We start from the raw sequence: 24,850 nt of genomic DNA, 5'->3' as shown, positions 1-24,850 counted from the left end.
CCCTCGTGGTTTGCGCCATTCCGAAGGAGGCACGGAGAACAACACTCGTCTCAGTAGAGTGTTCCAGCACACGTGGAACATGGTCGAATCGCCGTAGTTGACGATGCTGGGTGTTTCCCGCTATCAAAGTATCTTGCTGCACAGCCAAATACCCATTTTCTAACCACCTCGCTACTAGTTAGCTGATGCCATCCGCTTGAGGTATCGGTAGTCAGACATCTCGCACAGTCTGTCTCGCCGGCATACAACAATATGGCCCTTACTGTAGCCTGGTACACGCAACCCTTAAAACTCGGTGATATGCCTTCTTGAGGCCATAAATGAAGCAAATCAGTAAACGTGATTCGGGCCTTTAAGATTAGTGCACTGACTTCATCAGACACGTTTCCGTCAGAGCTAATACAACCACCGAGGTATGTAAAATTCTCCAAAACCTCCAATAATTCTCCTTGGATTGTAATGGTATGCTTAGAGACAGTACGTTCTGAAGCATGACTTTGCACCTACTTATACTTCGCCTGGGTCCTCAAAGATGAGGGCGATGTTGTCTGCGTAGTCCAGCACCAACCAGGACTAGGGGTCGAAGATAATTCTGATCGAACAAAAGTCCGACGAACAGGTTCGAATACTAACAGCGTAGCTCCTGTCACATTTCGCCATGCTTCATTCAAGTACTCGTTGCTCGTGTAGTGTTGGTTCACTTTAGGCAACAGTTGGCAAGCTCATATCGATATTGCTGAGCTATGATGGTTCTCTTAAGATATTGGACAAGCATCCATCTTTCTGACTCGTGAGGACCTGCATGAAAGCGAATTGAGACCTGCACAAACAATGGGATGATCGGAATCCGGTTGTATGCCCCAGAAGGAACAGTGATCGTGAATTGTGGCCGTTCACCGGTGGCTGATAGTCATGTAATTTGATACGGTCCACCATTGATTTGCACCTGGTAGCCACTAGGTTACGCGTTTGTGTTAAAAATTCGTGTTGGCTAGAACCGGTTGATGGTCAGCACACAACTGGGAGAGTCACTGCGAGCATCGACTCCGAACCGACCACCCAGGTATGATTACAATGAGCTGAGAATATCACCTTTGGCATTCAAATCGTCCGTAAGCATCACAGTGTCAGTGCTTCTTGCTTGATGAATGAGTCCGGATAAACCTCCATAGAAAACATCCTTCGCAGCGTCAAGATTGCAGTCCGTTGGGGCACGTGCCACCGCTGCAAACAGAGACCACCTTTTATGACGAGTAGTGTTGAGCTGGAGTGAGTCGGGCAGCTCACCTGCAGTCAAGGTAAACCGCTGGGTAGGCCATTCATAACCCGTCCGTCACTGGAAGACGATAACCCCACGGGATCATTGCAGCATTCGAGCCAGACCACCAAGTCAAGGTCAGGACCGACTAGGGGAAAGAAGTGCTGATTAACCGGACCTGCACGAGCGATGCGAAGAGTAGACCAGGGTTCGGACAGTCTCAACCGTAGATAAGCTTTATGGATGACCTAGGTGCTTCGCCACATTGCAAGCAAGATTGGAAGACCGGAAAGGTAAATGTAAGGGGCTTACNCGACTAGGGGAAAGAAGTGCTGATTAACCGGACCTGCACGAGCGATGCGAAGAGTAGACCAGGGTTCGGACAGTCTCAACCGTAGATAAGCTTTATGGATGACCTAGGTGCTTCGCCACATTGCAAGCAAGATCGGAAGACCGGAAACGTAAATGTGAGCGGCTTACTGTACTCTCTTTAAAATTACAACGCGCTTTGAAAACAAAAGTTAACTATTGGCTAGTGATAGTGCGTCACGCCGGTTGAATTAGCCTCAATTCAACTAGTGGACGGGCACGCGGCCGCTGAATGAAGTGGTGGTAATGATGATCTACCGAAGCAGGTTTTGGTCATTAGTCTGGTGCGCTATGTCAGAAGTCAAAACAAGGGCGCGAACTGCTTTGGTCAATGAATAGTTCAATTCCGGCTCCCACGGCAGTGTCTGAGACTTCAATATCTTCTGGTTCCAGCCTGCTGAATTAAGTGAGATACTACAGTGCGTCGGCCCGTCCAGGACTGGTACTTGATTCTGAAAACACTCTAGAGGTGGAGTGGCCCGCCACTGGAAACGTTTAGCGCCTTACACAGGGCTTTTCGAACCAAAAACATCAACGAGCACCTTGAGATCCACCAATAAGGCGAGCTTACAACCATAGAGTATTTTATAGACGTTCCTGACGGTAAGCACCATTACCAAAGCCTCCTGATCTATCTGGCTGTAACTGCGCTCAACTGGCGTTAAGTGTCCTGTCGCATGCCCCGTAGTTTTCCGGTTGTCGTCAGGACGTACATGCGAAGTAACCGAGCTAACGCCATAGCTCAAAGAAACCGACGCTACAACTCTTAGTTATGGATAAGAAGCAAATCAGAGCACAGCATGGAGCTGACAGAGTCGAAGGTGTGGTAGCATTCTTCTGATCACGTTCATTTGTGGTTTTCGGAGAGCAGTTGGTTCAGTCAGCTTCCGATGAATAACCCATTTGCCAAAGCCTAATTATCACCATTCGGATCACCGCTTTCATGGAGCATTTCATACTGGTGAGTACATCTGAGAGCGTGGGATGCCCTGTAAAGCTACAGAACGATACGGAACGCTATTATTAGTATAATAAATGTGAATTTACACTTGTCTTCCACATCGGGATATGGACTTAGTAAGATGACCGAGCTTCAGGAAAAGTTGTTAACTGAACACTACCTCAAACATATCAGAGGTTCACAGCATACAAAGATTACTTGAGGCTGGGCAGTCGCACTGGCGTCTAAATGACGTGAAATCTAACACCTACAAGGATATGTTGAGTAAACCTGATAAATAATAATAACCGTTCAGCTGTAACACCCTTCCGGTGTCTAGCTGCCATGCCGCCCGAAGAAAGCGCGAAGGCTGAGATACTACCAGGATGCCCAAGCATAGACAGGAACAGTCAAGACACGGGGGCAGGAACCACAGACTTTCCGGTAAGTCCGCAGCTTCACCACAGCTATCTCGAGCCCGATAGAGTACGGCGTGCTACCTTCTAGGATGGGGTTGATTCAATATGACGAATCATTAGTATATTTCCTCTATCCCACGGTCGTCGCCGATTGAAACCTATAGATGACCCAAAGATTCTATCGTTACTGTAGCGGGACTCCTGTGTTCTACGGCCGTATCTGACAAAACGACCCATAGCATGTATTAGATGCATGAGCAAATCTTCGGCTGTGCATTCCCGTGTAGTGTTTTCTCCAAGGTTGGCTTAGAATTCAAAAAGATCAGATATCACTGTACTAAGATAAAAGCTAGAAAATTTAGACTTACCATTGGCGATAGGAACAGAGTTTTGCCATCCAAATGAAGGTAGGGAATCAATCGAACCGGATTCACTTGGGTGTGCAGAAGGACGAAGACCAGAACACGGATCCCCGTTTTTCATTTGCGCGTGTCGTTGTAAGGATGAAAGACCCGTGGTCTGGCTAATGCTCAGATTAGGCCGAGTAGCGTTAGGATATACTTGTGCAGGTAAGGGTGCACCAGCGTTTATTTCATTCCATTGCGGCGGGCAAGGAGGGTTTGTTCTGAGGGCTACAGAAGTGGGGCTGCTAGCTGATATCTGAAAAGTACTAAGTGCATCGGTGGAGGACGAAGATAGAAATGATGGAGCCCCTGAATCTCGACAGTTGGACGGTGGTGAAGTGACTTGTTGCTCTGGATTTTGCTGGGGAAAAACAAAATGAGTAAATGGTCAGTATATAAACAGGATAAACTGGGGAATTCGCAATACACGTAGGTTGGAAACAAACGCATGTGGTCGAACATCAATAGATTGAACTAGTAACTGCAGTAACTAAGGAGCAGAAACAGCTGTTGGCTGAAGCTAGTAAAAATAGTTTTAGTAATAATAGTAGCTACCCTGACGAATGCTGGCGAGATGGGTTAGAGGGCGAATTTCCTGACCGAAAGGTTCGAACCCGACCTCAGCCTCTCGTTGTCCCCTGTCCAGGAGTGGGCACCTCGGCAGTAACCCAACCTTCGAACTTCCTTTTGGTGGCATGAAAGTTGAGCACCGAGAGGACGTTAAAGCTGAACGATTTTTTTCAATGCTGTGGTCGGAGCACCATCATACACTCAAACCGGTTGGAAGGCAGTAAATTCCTGCGAAAGTGGCCTGAGCGTCAAAAAAATTCCCCTGAGCAAAATCCTTTTTTAAGAAACTATCGAAGGGATAAGATGCTCCGAGTTTATGGGAAATGCTATCGGTTTGTGTCGCACCTTGGCAACCAAATAAAAGCGCATGACTACTGCACTGGTTCGCACCTAGTTACGGTGTTGGATACATTCTTAAGTTGAGATTCCTGGCAACCGATTATCACTCTGTAGGTCTGAGACGGTGCTTGCAACGCCTCAGATACGCTGCTGGTAGAGCTCATGTCTCACAACCGTGCAGCCAGACGGCCCGCATGACATTAGAGATTGCCATCACACGCATTTAGAGTCAGTACCCAAAGTCCATTGCAGATTCGTGCGTTCACCTCATCTGCCACACTATGAGTAAACTGAATACAGCTCCCAAGGTACTTACAGCGCTCCAAAATCCCAACTCTTTGGAGCATAACTTTACACCTAAAAATAATTCGGAGGACCGCCACACCAGATTTGTGGACTATTGCAATTTGCAGCGACATAACACACGGTGCGCCGAGATAAGCTCTCATACTGGTCGAATATGACATTAAGTATGGAATATGGGATTCAGCCCTCGTGCTTCCTTCGGGTAGCATGGCAGCTAGGTACCGAAAAAGCACTACAGCTGAACGATTATTACTGTTATTATTATTATTATGGTATTCAGATATATTTCAGTTTCTACGGCACTAACTACGGGGACTCTCGGTGGTCATCATGAGAACACGAGATGGGGATGTTTCTGGTTAACCCAGAAAGAGGAGCTAGAGACCAGTCCAGTCTCAACATCGTGTGACACCGAGTGGGAAGAGCCACGTAAACTGAAGATCACCGTGAGCACATAACTACAGAACAGCAAGTTCACCAGAGAAGACATTTGTCAGCTAAGTCAAGTTCACCTTATGTTAGGAACCGATCGACCGGTCATCGTTTTAGGAAAGGTTAGTTAGCAATCTGTGAAGTGATCGGTTGTCGGTCTTAAAAATCAGTTATCCTGGCAAATATTTGCTTGGCTGAACAAGAACTTTGTGTCAAAGGAGGAAATTTGTTCAGCAACAAGTCCATCAACGGCTAGCCAAAAACTTTATGAAACAAATCCCTTTTGCATTCTGACCAGTTTAAGACAATTTTCTCACATCATACCAAAACCTCAGTGGGTAGCCTGGTGTTTGACGAGCACGCAGTCCTTCCGAGCTCAAGACAGCTCAGTGGTAAGGCTCCAGCTTACGGATCGGACGGTCCGTGGTTCGAACTCGATCTCATCATCTCGACTGCATCTGTTTAGGCTTCGGAAACCCAACAACATCCCAGCACTCGTGCATTCTCCCACTGGCATGGAAGCCAGTGATGCTACAGCTGAACGACGACGATGTAGTCGTTCTGCCCGGGAGGCAGGGTGCTAGTAAAAGGCAGTCCCAAGGTTTGGGATAGCAATTAGTGCATGGCTGATTTGCACCGAAGCCAGGTTAAAAAATTAGGTTCAAAAAATACTGGTATTATTCTTACTAAGGTCAATTTGAACTATTCTATCAGCTTTTCGAATTGTCTGTTCAAGCTATTCGACACGACTAACACTGAACACTGGACGAAGACACCAGAGCTTACTGATGACAGAAAAGTGTACCAGAAACTAGCGACTACGATAACACACACACACATCCCTCAAACGCCGGATAATCAAGAGCCTGAAAAATGATAACGCTGGTGGATTCCGAAGGCCCAGGAGATGGAGCAGGCTTTAGCCGCGTCCTATTTCAGGTGATTCGATCAGTCGGACAAAAGAAGACAAGCGCCAGCGAAATAAAATGCGAATAAAGATGGGACAGCAATTCATCCATACAGCTGTGGTTTTGAGCGATGGTCTGGATGCTATAAAACGAAGTTCAGCTGGCCTTCAAAACCTCTGGAAGAAGCTGACGAACCGGAGTGGAACACGAACACTAGCCGCCGTCAACGTCAGAAATCGAGCGAGATATCATTTATCCGACGGATGGTTTGCACTCCGGCTTTTCAAAGACGATGAGCCCGTGGGGAACAGAACTATGAGCCGACTGCGGAAGATTTGGGACAAAGGCGGAATACCAGTGGGATGAAGTGCGTCGACAGGTCTTCAAAAATGGCGCAAGAGCGTCCTATGGAAAACATCATGTATCAGCCTAGTAGTCACCGCCAGCTAGATGCTCACTGTCGCTACTTTGCGCAAATTTTGTGAAAATAAAGCTGGGTTTCATCCTGGCCGAGGATCCATTGACCCTATATCTAACTTCACTCTAATCTCTATCCAGTGGTCATCGTGAGTGCATTCTTCGTGAGCGACGATAATGATTCAGCCCTATCCACGCCAGGCTAAAGAAGCACAACGGATGAAATGCTGTCAGTTTACCCGAATCCGCACAAAGGTAAGTGAAATGCAGTGGCTGGGTTTGAACCACGGTCCTTCCATTCACTAAGCTCGCACCTCAGCCGCTGAGCTATTTCGAGCCCCCTGGTCGACGTTGACGTACAGTTCGAGTATCAGCTTAATGAATTTCTGTTCAAAATTAGATGTTTTGGTTCACGGGACCAAATTCGGCGTTTTCACGTCTACTTGCGTACGTGCATGATGAACATCAGCACCTAGCTCAGTTTCCGACTTCTGTCCTCTGCGCTGACCTGCCCCAGCAAGTCTCCGAAACCCCTCTGTTAGGCGGAATCCCGTGCCGAAACCGCCTTACCGCTCGTAGTTAAGCTGCTTCGGCCAGGAGGTCTAACCCACACCCGACTGATTAAAAGATCGGGCGACCCGCCTGTTCAGAATAAACTATTCTTATTTGTCGGAAATATACAAAACCAATCATGATTCAGTGCCCGCTGAAAACCAGTTGCCAGGCATCCGAATTTCCAGGATGTTGTTAGTGCATACACTTTAAACACGACGCGCTGCACACAGGCTTCTCACCTGGTTTTAGGGTTTTAAGCGCTTGATGCATTTTGTGCGTTGGTTCTTTTGCTGAAAACGCTAGCCTGGGAGGATCAGACCGAGAATTGAGCTGACATTAACGTCATTGCACCCTCGGTGCATCAAGACCGGAGCAGGGTTTCTAGACCACTGCAGGAACTGTATGCACCATATGTACACCTGACGGAAAATGGCAACCAATTCGCACGTCCACAGGGCAATGGTCCTACCTATCTTGACAGGCAACATTGAAATGATTACCTTTTACCGGTGCAACCTCCGACACTTAAGCAGTTTTCGCATCCACGTCCTGAAGCGGATATTTGAGGTTCGCTAAACTCAATAAGTACCGGATACGGAATGGGGGTTATGACTAAATTTAATCATCTGCGATGGCCGAAAAATGTTTACAGAAAGAAACCGAACAGGCTTTCGAAGTGGCTTCTATGTGAAGAACACGAAGAAACGGGACCATGGTAGACTAAGGCTGCGATATCCGAATATCTACTAATACTACTATCTAACACTACTTGGGCGTCTCTGTGTCTAGCTGTATCTCATGTGTGGTGCGGGTCACGAGATACCCTTTGCATACGCCATGAGTAGGACGTATTTATTATGTCAAAGATAGTGACCTAACTGGGTCGTCGCTGATTGTCTACAAAGGATCTGGCTGGGTTGCCAACCTGAACATTGTTCTTCAGTCCTACCTCCAATCTACTTTATACTCGTATTACACTTGTCATCATTCAATCTGGCAGTCGTATTACACTGTTTTCTTGTTCTGATTTGTAATTTAATACACCATGTCGTATTGGTGTATCCATGTGCAGAAGACCCGTGCTAACACTCACGACATCCCAGAGTGACCACCGTAGCTCAGGTCTAGCCGAAAGATAGCTGGCACAACCTAAAAATATGTGCACCTAGAATGGGTTTCCTGATAGGTAACAGCCACCAGATGCCCACACTGTGATTTTCGATGTGGTACCTGTTAGACTTGACGGTCGTGGGCCATCAGTTGGGCATACCGCCAGCTTCCAAACTGCCCTCCGTATTTATTCGCCATGAATTATACCGGGACACGCATGTGGCCCAGCTCAAACCGTATGCGGCATTACCCATTGTGCACAGATGTCCATAGACGGAGTTCGATGTGAGAGACCGATAGAAAAACGGACCCTGACTCAACACATGAGTCCGGGAAACTACATATCTGAACTAGAGTGCGCCCCTGAAAGGGAAGCTGACTAGGGTGGTGCAGCCCTTCAGGATGTGTTTTGCACCCACAAAGACCAGTCACGATGTTCACGAAGTAGTATCTGAACATGCCTCCAAGAATCCAAGGACAGATACTGGAAGTTGTGGAACAATATACACGTATCTGGAGTTGTAGTAACTCTGAAGGTAATGTGAAAGATGAAGTCAACGCACGAATATCAAGGGTCATAAGTGCACTTGCCAATTTGTGCCACTAATAGCAACGAAACGATCTATCACTGGGTCTCAAGGTAATCTTGCATCAGATTACAATTTTCGTTCTTTTGTTTACTGTTTTGTTGTACGGCTACGGGACTTCGCCACTACGGGTGGAGGATCCCCGACGCCATCAGGACTCCGACTACCGATCCCCCGAAATTTAGCCAAAGACGATATTCCTACCCTAATTCGAGAGACCAGATAAGCTATGTCAACCTGCATCAGTGAAGTCAATTCAACTCATCAGCTATAAACCGTGTATCATGAGCACATTCGTTTCAGCTGCTATAGTTTTCATAATCGGAAAGTGAATGTGGGAAGCGGGGCATGTTAAGTTAGTTCGGGAACCGGACAGCTAAGCATTAGAGGCGATAGCTCTGGTGCACGACCACCACTGCCTGGATAGTTGGGTCATTATTAGTGAGTCAAGGGGTCCCCAGCCAGGGAGACGGCAGTTGTCGACCCGACTCAGCTAACTGGTTGGGTTTTCATACTCTGTTGCCAGGTCATATACTGTCCATCTCTCAACCGCTTCCATTCGGCACAGGGCTGGGCGAAAAGGGCTCCAAGAGGTATACGAAGTACATGTCCTAACTAGCGTGACCCATGAGGCGTGAGTGATCCATCTATCGCGGTAGTGTTCCTCCATTCTAGGACCATTTGGCGTACCTCAGCATAATTAATCCGATATTCACACCAGACCCGATCAAAGCTTCGGAGACACCGATGGTCAAACACTGAAATCGTTCGTATATCCTCTGCGCGTAGAGGCCACGTCCCTGAACAATGAAGTAGTATGGATCGCACCGCTGCAGTGCAAACTCTGACATAATAAATAATAATAATAGTAATAATAATAATCGTTCAGTTGTAGCACCCTTTCGGTGCCTAGCTGCCATGCCACACGAAGGAGGCACAAAGGCTGGGAAACTGCCAGGTAGCCCAAGCCTAGACAGGGGAAGTCGAGTGGCAGAGGTCGGGTTCGAACCACGGACCTTCCGGTCAGTAAATTCGCGCTCTAACCGCTTGAGCCATCTCGACCTTGACGGACAAACTGAAGTCACGTCGGTGCCATAGGTGTCGGACTTTGGTAAAAGCTGCCCCGAGCCTTGTTGATTCGAGAAATAATCTCATTTCCAGCCAGTCCACCGGAACCTATATAGCTGCCCATGTAAACAAATTTATCTTAACATGAAGTTTGGCATGAAGTTTGAGTCTGATGACACAGCCCCGTAACAGTACTTTAAGCTTTGCAGGTGTGAAGCGCATGCCAAACGATGCTGCAGAGTTATTCACTTTACTTAGAGTGGTTTGCACTTTTGAGGGATCTAAACCAAGAAGAGGAATATCGTCCGCATACCCAATGTCTGTGAGCGAATTGCTCTGGAGAATTTCGGCCCCCGAGGTTTCAGAGACAGGTAGAGTAATTTCAGGCAGCACATCAATAATGACGTTGAAGAGGGAAGGCGAGACAGGGTAACCTCGTCTTACGTCACTGGACGGGGTGGACTCAAGCAAAAGCTTGCTGTACACTAGTATGTGCGCACAGGAGTTCGCAAATAGTGCCCTTCGATCACCTTTAATCACCAGATGCCACTGAAGTTTATGACGGTAGACAGAGTCAAAAACAGTTTTTGGATCGATAAAACCGATCAAATTACGATGTTTAGAGGAATGGCATGGTTCAAAAACTTCTTTCAATGCAAGGCTATGGTCGATACATCCTCGGTCAGGGTGAAGCCGAACTTGACTCTAATGAACCTGTCTCTCCCAATAACCAATCAACCTATACAAAATAATGACAGCACTTTAGGTGCGACGGATACCAGACCGATGCCACGATGGTTTTCGCATGACGTTCTTGCCACTTTTTGAAAACTGAGATAACATTCGAGAAGTACCATTCAACTGGTATTATGCTTTGATCCAACTCTTCTGCAATATGGTCATCAGAATGTTTATCGAGACCTCACTACCTTTTTTGAGGTGTTCGGGGTGCAGACCATCCGGGCCGAGTACCTTGTCGAGTTGGAATATTAATATCTCACGCTGGATTTCCGTTGTCGATGGTGTTGATGTTCCATTCAGGTCTGCTTTGTTTTCCAGCGGCTGATTTGAAGGGAAGCAAATGGACTGTTCATTAAAGTACTCAGGCCATCGATCTAAATGATTGAGGGAGTGAATTACTGTTCCACCTTTTTCGCACATGAGCTCGCTGGCAATTTTAATTAGTCGATCGAATCAGTTAAAATAGGGCGTGGCTGTTGCCAAAAGCAAAAATTTTCACCTTCTGAGCCTTCTGTAATTATTCAAACTCCTGATTATTGGGTGTTTGAGAGATCAGCGTGCGCTATCACAGTTGCTCGTAGCTGGTATCGCGTCTCTGACGGCAATAAGAGCTGTTGATCTTGAGGATATCAGGTGTTCATTTAGTCGAGTCAGATGGCTCGGACAAATAGTTCTAAAGGCTGAGAGCACGACTTCTTACACTGACTTCCATTCAACTTTCAAGCAATCTTCGTCATCCGTATGACCGTGCGTTTTCAGTAGCGTTCTTTCCAGGTTAGCTGCAGACGCTGAAACTGGTTGAAGTTAATGAATGAAACTTCTCGGCTTTGGCACTCGTAAATAATAGTCATCGTTCAGCTATAACACCTTTCGGGTGCCTAGCTACTATGACACCCGAAGGAAGCACGAGGGCTGGGATACTGCCAGGTTACCCAAACACAGATATGAGAAGCCGAGAGGAACTCGTAATGCTGACGAAAAGCGAAACAATAAGCAGCCTCGCACAATGGCATGACCAGAGTCAAGTTCCGCACCCCAGAAGGAGCGACAACCCGTAATTGATGCTCTCCGTTGGTAACTGATAGCCACATGGTCCAACTGAGTTAATGACTATCTTGCGGTTGGTACCTCCACGTAATGTCATGTGAGCATTTGTGTTTGAGGTTCGTGCTGGCCAGGAACAGACGACATCAGCCCATAGATAAAGCAGTCACTTCCCATTATCCCTGCGCTGAGCATCTGCTCCAAATCTACCACCTAATTGCGCTTCACCAGGACTTAGAAGTCCAACTTGGGCACCCATATCACCCATCAGGATTATCGTTTCCATCTTTTTTGTTGACCGAAGCAGTCGTGGCAGATCTTGATAAAACCCATTCTTAGTCTCCGAATTGCAGTCCGTCGGGGCGTACGTTGATACGACAAATAAACACCATTTACCGCATCCACCAGCAGTGGTCTTTTTTGAGTCAGACATCCGCACAGCGCAGAGACGACTGTTTGCTGGGATCCAGTCCAGTAAGGCGCTTCTAACCTTGAGGCTGAGTGCAAATCCCACACCGCAGATACCACGAACCATTGCGTCAGGATGACCGGATGCTCGAAGAGTGAAATGTGGAAAATCTGAGCTCATCCTAAGTGGCTTGAGATGCACAACCGAAGTGGTCTTATATGCGTGTTTAGGATTATCGTTCCATCTTTTTTGTTGACCGAAGCAGTCGTGGCAGATCTTGATAAAACCCATTCTTAGTCTCCGAATTGCAGTCCGTCGGGGCGTACGTTGATACGACAAATAAACACCATTTACCGCATCCACCAGCAGTGGTCTTTTTTGAGTCAGACATCCGCACAGCGCAGAGACGACTGTTTGCTGGGATCCAGTCCAGTAAGGCGCTTCTAACCTTGAGGCTGAGTGCAAATCCCACACCGCAGATACCACGAACCATTGCGTCAGGATGACCGGATGCTCGAAGAGTGAAATGTGGAAAATCTGAGCTCATCCTAAGTGGCTTGAGATGCACAACCGAAGTGGTCTTATATGCGTGTTTCGGAACACCGTCTAGAGCACTGGCAGACGGGTTAACTGCACTGCCCCATTCAACGAGATAGGTGAAGGTATGAGGGTCGGTGAATTAAGAGCTGCTAGGGCGAATGATGATTCCTGTTTGCCCTAAACCAAAGAAGGGGGTTGTTTGAGGTACCCAACTTCGAGCCTCGATACTCAAATGTCTGGCAGTAGGGGGGTGGTCTGGCCTGATAGCACTGGGAAAAAGGCATTACTGTCTTACTCCTAGTGCGAATGCACACAGCAGCACCGGACTCTTTGGCTTTAGACGTATTTTGAATAATGTGCCGGCGGGCATGGTCAACTGTCGGGTGGTCAGTGTGCGGTCTTAGGGCCCACTTTTATAACCCATCTTTCCTCGGGGAAAAGCAGTATTGCTGCTTTCATGAATATGGAGAAGCTGCTCATCCAGGGGAATCCCAATATTACCTTCACACTCCTACCGCAGAGGATTTTGCCTCGAGACCGCCTTTTAATACGATCACTCGCAGTACGGGAACGGGTTTGCTTGATATCAGAGAGCCACTAGGGCGATATGGAGCAGTGGTCAGAGCGTGAATCTACTGACCGGAAGGTCCGTGGTTCGAACCCGACCTCTGCTACTCGACTTCCCGTCTAGGCTTGGGCAACCTGACAGTATCCCAGCCTTCGTGCCTCCTCCGTGTGGCACCGAAAGGGTGCTACAGTTGAATGATTTTTATTAGTTAGTACGGGAACTGACTGTCCTTCGTCGGGCTGCTTCCCTATGGGCTTCCTGGCATGGTTAAACCTGAGTTCCAGCCAGTATAGCCCGCAGAGGTGCAGCACAGAAGCCCGAAGAAAAGGACAAGTCAAAAACTTTAGGCCTGGTATTCTGTATCACCTGGGGGGCAGACAAGACATCAGCAATTCTGCCAATGGTCGAGTTTACAATGCTGCTGTGTGGGACATAAACGTGGCAGGTGCGAGTAGAGAATGTTAAAAAGTTTTTTAGTGTTTAACTATCGCTACCTTCGGAGCATTGTCCGAGCCCGATTAGAATATTCAAGCAGTACTGCTGAAAAATACCCAACAGGTTTGAGAGTATAACGGACCCATGATGAATGCATTCATCACACTCCAGAAGTTACGTTGGCCTGGTCACATGCTCCGTATACCAACCGACCGAAATCCTCAGAAGGCCCTACCCACACAGCCACAAGGAATGTGAGGACAAGTTAGCAGACGTCAAATAATAATTCGGCAGCGAAGTATGAAAACTACTACCGACAAACCCAACTGCACTGGTCACTGCCATCCTCCTGGATTGGGACCGCGATACGTTTCACATCACTGGTTAGACACTGACAGATATGACCCAGTCGCGCGTTCACTGTGGAGTACGCATTCAAGCCGTCACATTCGATACATGACTTCCCTTGCCGATTCTCCAATGAAAAATGCAATATTACTCCTGGATTCGAGAGTCAATTATTTCCTCTACCGCTTCCAGTGCTCAGCTATCTACCCGTATCTTCCCAGGTCATCGGTGGCAGCTACAACCGATGTCCATCTACGCACTTCATGAAAACCCCTAGCACAGGAAAGACCATCCATTTGACGTCTTCAAAAGTTGTAGTGCAGTGAAGCTGAGGTTACGTTTTAGTCCGCGATCACGCTTTAGGCGGCGATCAACTTCGCAAGGAGCCTTTCCCACCACTCATCCTCTCTTGGGTGGAAGGCCGTTGATAAACATTTCTGCGAGATTTACCTGTTAACGTCTGCGAAGGATTATCACAAACTGGAAGTCGATCGCTGTGTTTGTTGTCTGCATGCGCCCTGACCAACTGCAGCCCTGACATAATCAAAGACAAGCTTTAAGACACCTTGAACGCTCTGCTACGACAGGCTAAAAGCCCAGATATCGTTGTATCGCCGAAGAAGAATGCATAAGTGGTTAGGCTGACTTAGTGCATCTGAAGCTCAGTTGGGTGGTCAAATTGGGTTGTATTTAGCACGTGTGGACAATGGCGAGCGACTGCTTGAGCTATATGCCGACTGCAGTGTTTTGTGTAGTACTAACTTCCGAGATCACCCGAGTTGTCTAGCTGCATGGTGTTCTCCAGCGGAAAGCCAGACACTGACCTGAACTTATTGCCGGTATCGTGAATAACTGACTGACGCCCGTTTTGGAACACGTGTGTACTCTGTTCATAAGCCTGTTTGGATGGGCTTCTCTCGTTTTTTTATGGCCACGTAAAGGGCGTACAAACAACTTGGCAACAGAGAGGCTGATAGATCCAGATGTTACATCAATTTGTCACAGTCGTCTTTTGAACTCTCTTCTGACTACTCCACCGTCGGGTGCGAATTTGCACTGGAACGGGATTGTCACATCTTCGTACAGGTCCGCCTGTGGCATGGAGCTATCAGGACCACTCAAGCACTAGATATCAGGGAGAACAGTGACTGCATACATCTCGGGATAACGTTTTCGCCGACCCCGAAAATAATTCAGCCCAAAGGATAATCAGCCGTCAAGTAAAACCGAGCGTGGGCACCGACAGTGAAGCTTGGTGCATACAGAAGATTGAGAAAACGGAGGAGACCCGGAAAGCCTGGGATGCAGGAAGATTATTTCGGCAGATCCGGGTGACCGTCCCCCAGAGACCGCCTGTGCATGTGACACCCTTCCAAAACAGCTCAATGGATTATAAAGGCACAAACACCACTGCATGCTCCAGTGTTTGCGTGACAAGCGGGTGGTTGGGATCCCAAATGAAAGCCGTTCCGTCGAAAGTCTGACCGCATAGAGCGGTGGTCAAACTGTTTGGAGATGCACCTCCACACCTGCTCCGATATGAAAACCTAGGAAATTGTGTTAAGCAGACTTTTGGCGAACACACTGCAAGTGCCACAATAGCAACACCCAGTATACCTCAACAGGTTATAAGGATGTACGAACTGTTAAACCACGGTCAGCCTCATGAACACAAAAATCTGGGGACCTCTGACTGGTAAACTCACATCAGCTACCGTGTCTTTTGGTACAAACCAGACCCAGAACCGTGAAGGATCACGAGGGAGTTTCTGCCGGGCAAAAGGAGCAATCAAATATTCCAGGCTGACTACCCAATCAAGCCATCCCACTGAATTCACGTGTTCTCTATTTTGTGTTCGTCTGAAAACAGAGGGATAATTCTGTTTCGGTTCTCCAGCTTCTGCTATTCTGTACACATATGAAATGCACGGGCTTTGAGCTATGTGACTTTTCCGATTTTATTGTGAATTACTGGTATTCTTCTGGGAAGGATATTGTCCGTTCATCACGTTTCTACTCGTTTCCGTGAGCGCTAAGCTGTCAACACCGGTCATTCTCTGGTGAGCGGTTAACACTAGAATTTGGTCTCAGGATACAACTCTCAACTTGAACCATAACACGTCAAAATATCATAAGGATTTTGCGAACCGACTGGCTGGTAGAAGGCGACTTTGTGGTGGCGTGCGCCCTAGTCACCACGGACACACTGCAGTGTGTCCAGTGCGTAAGGATATCACTTAGGTAACACCCAACACGTGATGGGATGAACTACTACAGAAGTAGAGTAGAGATGACTACACTAAACATGTTTCCCACTTTAACAACTGAATGGTGGCACCAAGAATGAAAATGCTTGAAGTTTGTCATACGAAACTCACCTGGTATAACGGCGAATGATGGGAAAGTGAGTACTGTAAGCCAGTTTCGCTGACAATCGGAGCGGCCGAATTAACCATGGACTGAGAACGTGTGTTATCAGGTGAAAACCCCCTATAGAGTGCATCCATTACTTTCATAAAGTTGAGGACTGGGCCAACTCAAGGCGTGAAGCTCCAAAGCTGCCGTGCGGATGGATGTTATATTAATTCACTGTAAACTGATACACGGCATCTTGACAGCCACAAACCATAAAGCTGACCGCCGGATTAAGAGACGTCGCGCCAAAACGAACCTTAAAAACGCTCCACGTTTGTTGCGTTCTTTGGTGTGAGTGAATCGAATTTTAGTGTCAGGAAAACTGAGGGGACTTTTATCACAGCGAGAAGCTGTAAATAAAAAACACTGGTTTACGGGTTCGAAAGCATCTTGAATCAAAAATCTACAAGAGATCGCGGCGCACAATTCGAAATTTTTAAACAGGGGCGCCGTCAGAAAACAGTTACTTGTGGCCTGTACTGAGATTAATACATGGCCATGTCACAGTGCTATAAGGATGGGCGCGACGTTGCAATCCTCCATGTTCCTTCCATTCATTGTACCGTCCCGATCTCCGCCGATTTCGCCGAGCGCCGCAATTAAAATATTTGTTGTACGGTCAGCAAAATTGGCGCCCACTAAGCCTAGGCGGAGCACTTGGTGCTCGCGAATGTGATCCTTTAGACTTTTGTCTTAGTTGAGATTCTTGCAGGTAAGCGTCTTGGGTAGTGTGCAGTGCTATGCGATGTGTTGCCGATTGTGCGGACAAATGTTTGTGTGGGCGAGATCTCGTCAGTCGAGAGTGAGACCGGTCGCGTGCACACCAGGCCACCGCAAACGTTGTTTAGTTACGGTAAGTTAAACATGTATCTCTCACTTGGCGCGAGCCAGTCGAAATAGTGAGCGTACGCTGATAACCTTCGGTTGCTTGGAAAGCAGGAATATTTGGGTCGATTTCCGTGGTAGTTTTTGGCAGCCGTTTGAATGTCAGTTAGCCTACAATTGTGGATCTGATCCGCTTGCTTGACAGTTCGCATATATAACGTTTTCAGTTTCAGCCCACCAGTGCAACAAACGTGTTTACGCCATTTATCACCATTGGTGGCAATGGTGGCTTCAAAGCACAATGATTTTCCGCAAAAACCTTGTGAGTGAAATAAAAACTTAACCGTCAAAATGTTGCACTCCTTTGCATATGTGCTCAGCCTCATTGGCAGTCAATTTTGTGCGAGTTGTTTTAATTGATCTCTATTCGAAATTTCCGGCGTATATTCGGCTTTGGAGTTGGTGTGCTATGGCTTCGGAAGTGACTTCACAAGCGTTCGTTGAGAAACTTCTGGCTGTATCGTTTAATCCTTCACGGCACTTGAGAAGTCTAGTAGGCACTCTATGAAAGCACCAGGGGACAGTGATTCTCCGAAGGCAGATGTTCACTAAAACTCATCTGGATGGGAAACAGAAGCAAAGCTCGCGAGCCAAAGCCCAGTAAGCAAGGCTGTACGTCACCAATACTTACATATTAATCAATCAGATTGACAGACGCCGCATACTACAGAAGGCCTTAAATCATTGCATGAAGAATAATTTTGTAGTATTTTTGCGTTCATCCAGTAATCGAAGCACCGATGCTGTTTTGCATTACGAATGGGTGCACTATAAAACCCAGCAGGCGCCCACCAAGACCAACGGAAAGTCGGAAAATCCATGGAAGCTGGTAAGGCCAGCGTATTTTCTAATAAAAAAGTGCTCGAACAACCAGCTGTCTAGTGCTGTTTTGTCTACGGAGGCAAAGGGACCAATTGGCAGTTACCTCTTAATTTCCCGGACACAACCACGAGTTGTCAAAGTTTCTGTACGGCCAACTTCCATTTAATCAACGCCTAACCGAAGACGAGTTGGGCACCTGCAAGGCCCTTCTGAAATATGGAACTCCTTCATGTGAGGTGCGGCACTTTGTGGCGGATGAGTTCGGAAAGATTCTTACCACTCAGGATATATACAACTATCGCCGGAATTGTCCACCATCTATGTTGAGTAGGTGTCTCATAGTTGGGTTTTAATGTAGCAGATGATATGTCTACGGTCCTGGCAAAGCTTTGGAAGACCGGACGCTTGCTTTTCTGTTATTCACAGGAAGGCCACATTTGGTTCTCCGACGGCAGCGGACAGCGTTTTTCCGACGCCGTTCAGATGAGGCCAATATAGACGTAGCACATGCAACAAACCGCCCTGTGTAGGTTTTCTAAAGCACTTTATATTTGGTATGTAGATGTAAGCTGTACATCGTCTTGCTAATAAACGGCGTGGGAACCGGGCGTCCGGTTATATATGCATTCGTAGGGAGCGAACAGTTTGCTCCAATCCGTAAACCGTTCAACTTATCCAAAGAAATGATGGGCGAAACTTATCCGGTTACCACTTTTGTAGTGGAAAATTTGGCGGCGCAAATGCGTGCAGCAGGAGTCGTGCTCCACTGTGACGTGTTGCTTTGCTATTTTCACGTCCACAAAGCCATCAGGAACCAAGCATGTATCATTTAATATCCATGTATTTTGGTCATAGACACATTCTGCGAACAGCCGGCACATATTTCACCGCAAGGCTTGTCTGTACTGTAGTTTTTGTCTATCGTATTACAAGCACAAAGATTCCGGCAGAGCCTGCAGCCTCTGCGCCGCACCGATCCTCGATTTGTTTCCTATCCTACGGCCCGCTGGTTATACATCACCCGAAAATGGACCACACACAGTCCGAAATGGTTCATTCCGGTAATGTGACGAACAACCGTGTGGAGGCTGCGAATGACCGGGTGCACCACTCCGACACGTTAAAGCATGCAATTCAAATTTGTCCTGGCACGCTGAGTGGCGCATGCGGGAATTCGCGATGTATACATAGTACCACCGCAACAGGCGGCAAATCCTTGAAGGTAACGCCTACGTGCTTAACGTGGTCTGTCGAATGACAATGCGTGCATGCTCTCTAGTTTTGAGGTACTTGGGACCACGGTCCCTGAAGCTTCCTAATGATAGTGCTGAAACAAACAAGGTGAGGTCAAGCTACGTGAACTATCTTATAGTTTGTGGTGCAAACATTCAAATGCTCCCAGACGAATGACACCTATGTTAAAAAATGCACATACCCACAGCCATCTTTAAGCACTTTATTGTTCAGGTGCAAATCCTGAAGCGTCAAGGCTCAAAGTCTGCAACCGACAGCCTGCTGTTGGTGGTAGAGGATACTCGCAGTGGCCGCTGGTGTGCAATGCATCGCGTATCATATCACGCTGATTGTTGCGATGGTGAACGTTGCCCGCTGTGTAGTGGCGCTCTTCAATCTTGTCCCAAAGGTGAGTCTACATGGAAATAAATCACTTTTGGTACTGAGCTTCAGGCCCATCCAGAAAGCGCAAAGGTGTGCTTGCTACCCGGTCCGCAAGGAGGGCCTCTTATGATGTTGACCTCGACCGAAGAAGAGAATTCCAGCACTGTCTGTCCCGAAAGTCTGTGTGTGTCTCTGCTTTCGGGTCCAAAGGGGAACTACTCCAAAGCCGTGAGTGAATGTCTGACCGCTACGACTAACGCTGTAGAGCGCCAGCTTGATGGAAGAGACGAAGATGATTTCTTGTGGTCCATCAGCTCCGAACAGTTGACCGGTTAATGAGGCACTCTTCATTTCGTTTGAGTCTCGTATTTCTTGAGGGATGCAGCAGGCATGCACACGAAATAACCACTGAAGTTGGCATTGTGTGAGTAGGCATCTACGACAACATAGCCGCTGAAGTGCATTTTGGGGTAAGTATTCCTACAAGTTTGTCGGTCGCCCGCACTATGGAGATATTTTGACGACCTTAATTATACCTCCCTCTCATCCAGGACGTCTGGCGAAATGAACACTCCTCACGGATAAGATCATGCCTCTCCCGGAAGGACATATGTACTCTTCAAAGCGACCAGTACATCTCAACACTTTATTTCGTCCATTTTAAGCCTTTTCCTCGGTACAGATGGATGGATGCGCTCCGGTATCGGGTACCCGTAGCCACATGTTAGTCGTGTGCGTCAGTTAGGTTCGTTCATCAGTCCGCTATGATCGCCGTCAGTTCCTTGTTGTTAATCGATAAACGTTGATGTCTTCGCAGCATAATTTGTAACCTTTATTGGAAAAATCTGCTTCTTGCCAAGAAATGTGCACAGGCGTATGCAAATAACGAACGTGGAATACGAAATTTTAACTGGCAACAGTAATTATCGACCAACAGTTGCTTGCACCTACGCACATTTTACATCTCCAAGGGCCATGTGGATTCTAGAATGTTCAATGAATTATTTCGAGTGGAAAATTATCTGAAAGTTCCGTCCAGTGTAAGTGAGTCAACGGTTTCCACAATTCGCGATTTTTTATTACATCAGGCAACATACTCAGATTTTCAATACTACAAGAGCATATACATTATACAAAGACATTCCACACTGAAGTGGCGTACCCGAAAATGCTGTAGATTCCGAGAACTCAATTCTATTCTGCGAATACTGAGCGGTGCCTTCTGGACTTTTGCCCACAGAGCTTCACAGGACCGCCATGAATGCCTACACCGTGAATATTGTTCGAATGACTTTGTTGGATAAAAATGGCTCGCAGCTGACTAGAATCAGGGTAGTAACACTCAATGATGCCTTTTGCACACATAATTGCCATGAGGACAAAGTGGCTGCGTCGCAACCATAGCAATCAATCATATACTACTGTGTACCAATCCTCGCATTCAGCAACGGCAGCAAGCCGTATTTTGGGTAGCCTGAGAGATATGCCTTCGCCAGGTAGTCTTTCACCACTGAGCATAAAAGAGAGTCTCTTTATGCGTTTGTTGAGTCCGTAGGTGGCTGGCGATACTGGAATATATTTTGTGCTTAGTTGCCGTTGCTCTCATCAGGTCGTTGCTCGAAGCTATTCTGGGTTAGAAACCGACTAAGCGACATTTTTAGCCTACGGAATACTTGCCACAAAAGCATGTGTGACAACTAGCCCTGTGTGCTCAGCCTGAGCCGATGGAAGCGTGCTCTTCAAACGGCCCGATATCAACAGCGAAGTGGCGAAATTTCGGATTGTAGTTTGAACGACCAATCGTATTGTGATCGTGCTGACAGTTTGCTGGAACGGTTGACTTCAAATATCAAATGTGTAACCACTTCCGTCAAACCAGTGGGTGAAGTAGGTCTTCTCTTTAATTCTTCTTAAACACATTTACTGTCATGTCCTTCTGGATGGGTGATTCTGAACCGACTTCGCCCGTTGTGAAATCCATCCCTTTGTCAAATGGGCGCAGTATTCGTCATCATCGTCCTTCAGATATCCCAGGCTCGAGTGGGGTCTAAACCGCCACTACTTCGTGCTCTCAGTTAGCAGATTCATACACAGATTTGTTACCCCCGTGTTTGTATTGCAAGTGATAATAATAAAAATGAATTGTTTAGGCCACCAATCGCGTACGTTGTTCAAAGTAATCGTCGTGACGGCCGAGAAATCCGGAAGTTTCACCAATGACCCTGGCGTGTTCTTGGAGCACATGGTAGACCGTGCTCTCGAATAACGGATTTAGCCGTGACATCAGCAATGATCATGCTGATACCAGCGATGAACTGTTTTGCATTACATTCCTACTTGATCCGGATTTTCTCTCCTACCACCACTGAGACAATGCATAAGATCTCTTCCTCTTCTACTCTTGAAATTTACACTAGCACCCGGAGGTGTCTTAGAGAAAATTTCAGGCGCTATCCTAACTCACAAATGTTAAAAGAGCCCCCACATAACGAACACACTCTCATTCGGTTTGCGATCCCACCACAAACGTTGCCCAATCAGAATTGGATAGAGAACAACTAGCAACATAAAAAGTAACGCAGCTGGATCACACCAATGACCACAACTGAGTCGCTGGCAACAAAGTAAACAACATTATTTCACCTATTCTGCTGTGTATACGAGAACGCATTGTGCGCCCTTAACTTTTAGGGGTGAAGTTCTGGCGACGAAAGCCTTGCTTGGCGAAGTTGTGGAACATGTGCCATCACTGTGCCGACGGCCTTTTAAATGATTCTCTGTCCATATCTATTTATGTGTTCACCAAAGTCCTACACATCTTGTTGTGGACCGTAACGGGCAGTTCGGTCGAGGTTTAAATTTACTCAACTGCTTCCGCAACACTGAACGACGGATCTGATGGAATTCCTGTTGGCTTGTTTGCTCAAACTCGGCGGGTGCCAGGGTAGTGGCCATCACCCGTTGCGAGTCCCGTTCGGTGTCGCTGAAAACCCCCTGGTCGTTTCTTTCTGGCGAAACCCAGCCTCACTGTAATAGGTTCTCCTGAAGTACAGTGCATGAATTGCAGTGGCTCTTATAAATGATAAAACGAGCACTACAGTTTTTTCGTGCTATCAGCGATTTGTTTAAGTGTACAAAAGTTCACGGGCGTCAGAAGTAATCTGTGAACACCTTATGGCACCGTCGACGTCGGGCTAGAGTAAGCTGTCTGGAAAAAGGGCATTAATGATTTCCCCAATTTTTGCGGGATTAAACACGGCATCTCAGGTTACGTAAAGCGATTAGGAATTTCTAAGCGGAATTGGGTACGACCCAGTTCGAAGAACTTATAAACCAAAATTCGATCAGTTACTTTCCCTCGAAGTTCATCGCCACATCAATAAATCTCCATTATGGATATGGAGCAGGCCAGTTCTCCCTGAATGTCCTGAAGAAAAAACAAACTTACGAGTACAAAGCTTCAGAAGCTGCTGGCGGGGATGAGGTATTTCCGTTCTCAGGCAGAAACGTAACGGATAGAATTTTTGATTAGCTCCACAGCTCTTTGAGTCACTCGCACCTCTTTGTGGTGCGCCTTCGCATGGTAGCATTTCCCAAAGCTCTGCCGCCGTTTAAATATAGCAGTAGCTCTGTGAAAGTTTACGTTATCCACCATTCTGCCCCAAAAGTAGCTGCCGTTTCATCAGCTTTCCGCCTGATTGACCTTTTGTGATGGTTGTTTTCTGTGTGCTTGTTCAAGCTAGTTGAATTGCTTTACTCGCCTTACCCCCGTCTTGATCGGACACACCACATGGCAGCTGGGATTTGTTTGTCAGCTATATCTGCTGGGTTGCCTGCCAGTGTGCAGATCTGGTAACCTGCCTGAAGTAAGAAAACCTCATGTAGAATTTTGGTACCCCCAAAGGGGTCCACGTCATTGGGTTGCGCAGTAGTGCGCCGATATACCTGCCACCCCTCCAATGGCACGCGCGCCTCGCAAACAGCCGGTGAATCTGGAGCTTTGCTTTACTTAAAAAATCCATAAATGGACACTGTTTTCGCCATTCTGCAGCTATCGTCATGAACTTGTTCCGGCATGTCACCTATATGGCAGTGCTGCGAAATTGAGACCAAAAAACATCTTCCTCGACCGATAAAATTTGTATGCAACAGATGAAAGGTAGTTTGGTGCCCGTGGTTTGCATTGATATGCGGAGCTTTTACACCCTACTCTTAGTTGGATTTGCACCACGCCGTTTCCAGTTTCTCAGCTTCACATAACATATGCTCCTATATCTATGCTCTCGGGAGTGGGTCACACAGATAGCGATCGTTGTTTTTACATACTGTCTCGTTACTGAGGTATACAGCAGTGACTCAAAACTCTGTATCCTCTCAATTTGATAGCCTATCAGCTCACTTGGCGACTTTCAGCTAAATTAATCCTTGCGCGTCATACCAGAAGTTCTAGTTCCGTTATCTCCTACTGCTGACCCTCACCACCCCACTGCTGAACTTCACCACACCCACTGCTGACCCTCATTACCCCCACCGCCTCTCTGCACAACAGGATCCTTCTGACGATGCTCTAACAGGAATAGAGAAAGCCACCGCCCCATCCAACTCCCCTCCGCCAACCAGTCCACCGTTAAGCCTCTGATCGATATAATTTTGTCTAACTCCTCAAGTTGTCAAAATTTCCAAAAATGCACTCCCATTCTTGCCTTACGCCTGGTGGTTGACAGAGCTCAGTGGAAAAAGGAGATTTATTCCTCTACGGATGCTATTATTCTCTTTCATCGACATCTGACAAAACTGCATACTTGTCAAACTTAAGCCTCCTGAACTATATTGTCGCTGCATTTATAGGCTTTACTGATTTTTGGTTTTGGGTTACCCAATATGAGTATATTCCTGGTTAGGCTCATTTAAAGACTTACCATTATTTCATAACTGTACTGCACTTTTTCCATCAGTAAGTTCCCTGATATCTAATAAACCCACACTCACCGTCTTCCCACTCTTGCCACGCTTTGATAATAAAAAGTAGCTCATGGAACAGCCAGTATAGTGAATATCCATTCAACATGGTCCCCACTCTGTAACACATGAATCGACAACTGAATCAAAATTAACTGTGATTCTACATTGGCTTGACTTAGCCTGTGTTGATACCCTTGGCTGGCCCACAGAAATGCACACCTCTTGCCCGGCCACAGCACCCCTGACTTCCGTTATAGGGCTGTCTAGAAACTGAAGCTTGTCACTCCAATTGTGACGCAGTCAGTCTAATAGTATGCCCGCAATATTCTCCTCCTATTTACGACGCACTTTAAGCTGTATCCAGTGGCGCTATCTCTTCCTC

At 47.0% G+C, this 24,850-nt stretch overlaps 1 protein-coding gene across 1 annotated transcript in view; it reads right to left on the bottom strand.

The window, feature by feature from the left end:
• Positions 1 to 16,448, bottom strand: part of T265_09088 (hypothetical protein) — a gene marked incomplete at both ends in the record, with an annotated part of 37,317 nt that extends 20,869 nt beyond the window's left edge. Inside the window, 3 exons of the mRNA XM_009175073.1 lie at positions 1,093 to 1,287; positions 3,355 to 3,751; positions 16,146 to 16,448. Of these exons, the coding sequence (XP_009173337.1) occupies positions 1,093 to 1,287; positions 3,355 to 3,751; positions 16,146 to 16,283 (730 nt within the window). The remainder of the gene's footprint in view (positions 1 to 1,092; positions 1,288 to 3,354; positions 3,752 to 16,145) is intronic.
• Positions 16,449 to 24,850: the final 8,402 nt, after the last annotated feature.

Source organism: Opisthorchis viverrini, assembly GCF_000715545.1.
Source record: "Opisthorchis viverrini unplaced genomic scaffold opera_v5_255, whole genome shotgun sequence".
Classification (NCBI taxonomy): domain Eukaryota; kingdom Metazoa; phylum Platyhelminthes; class Trematoda; order Opisthorchiida; family Opisthorchiidae; genus Opisthorchis; species Opisthorchis viverrini.
This window is presented reverse-complemented; position numbering and strand designations above follow the sequence as displayed.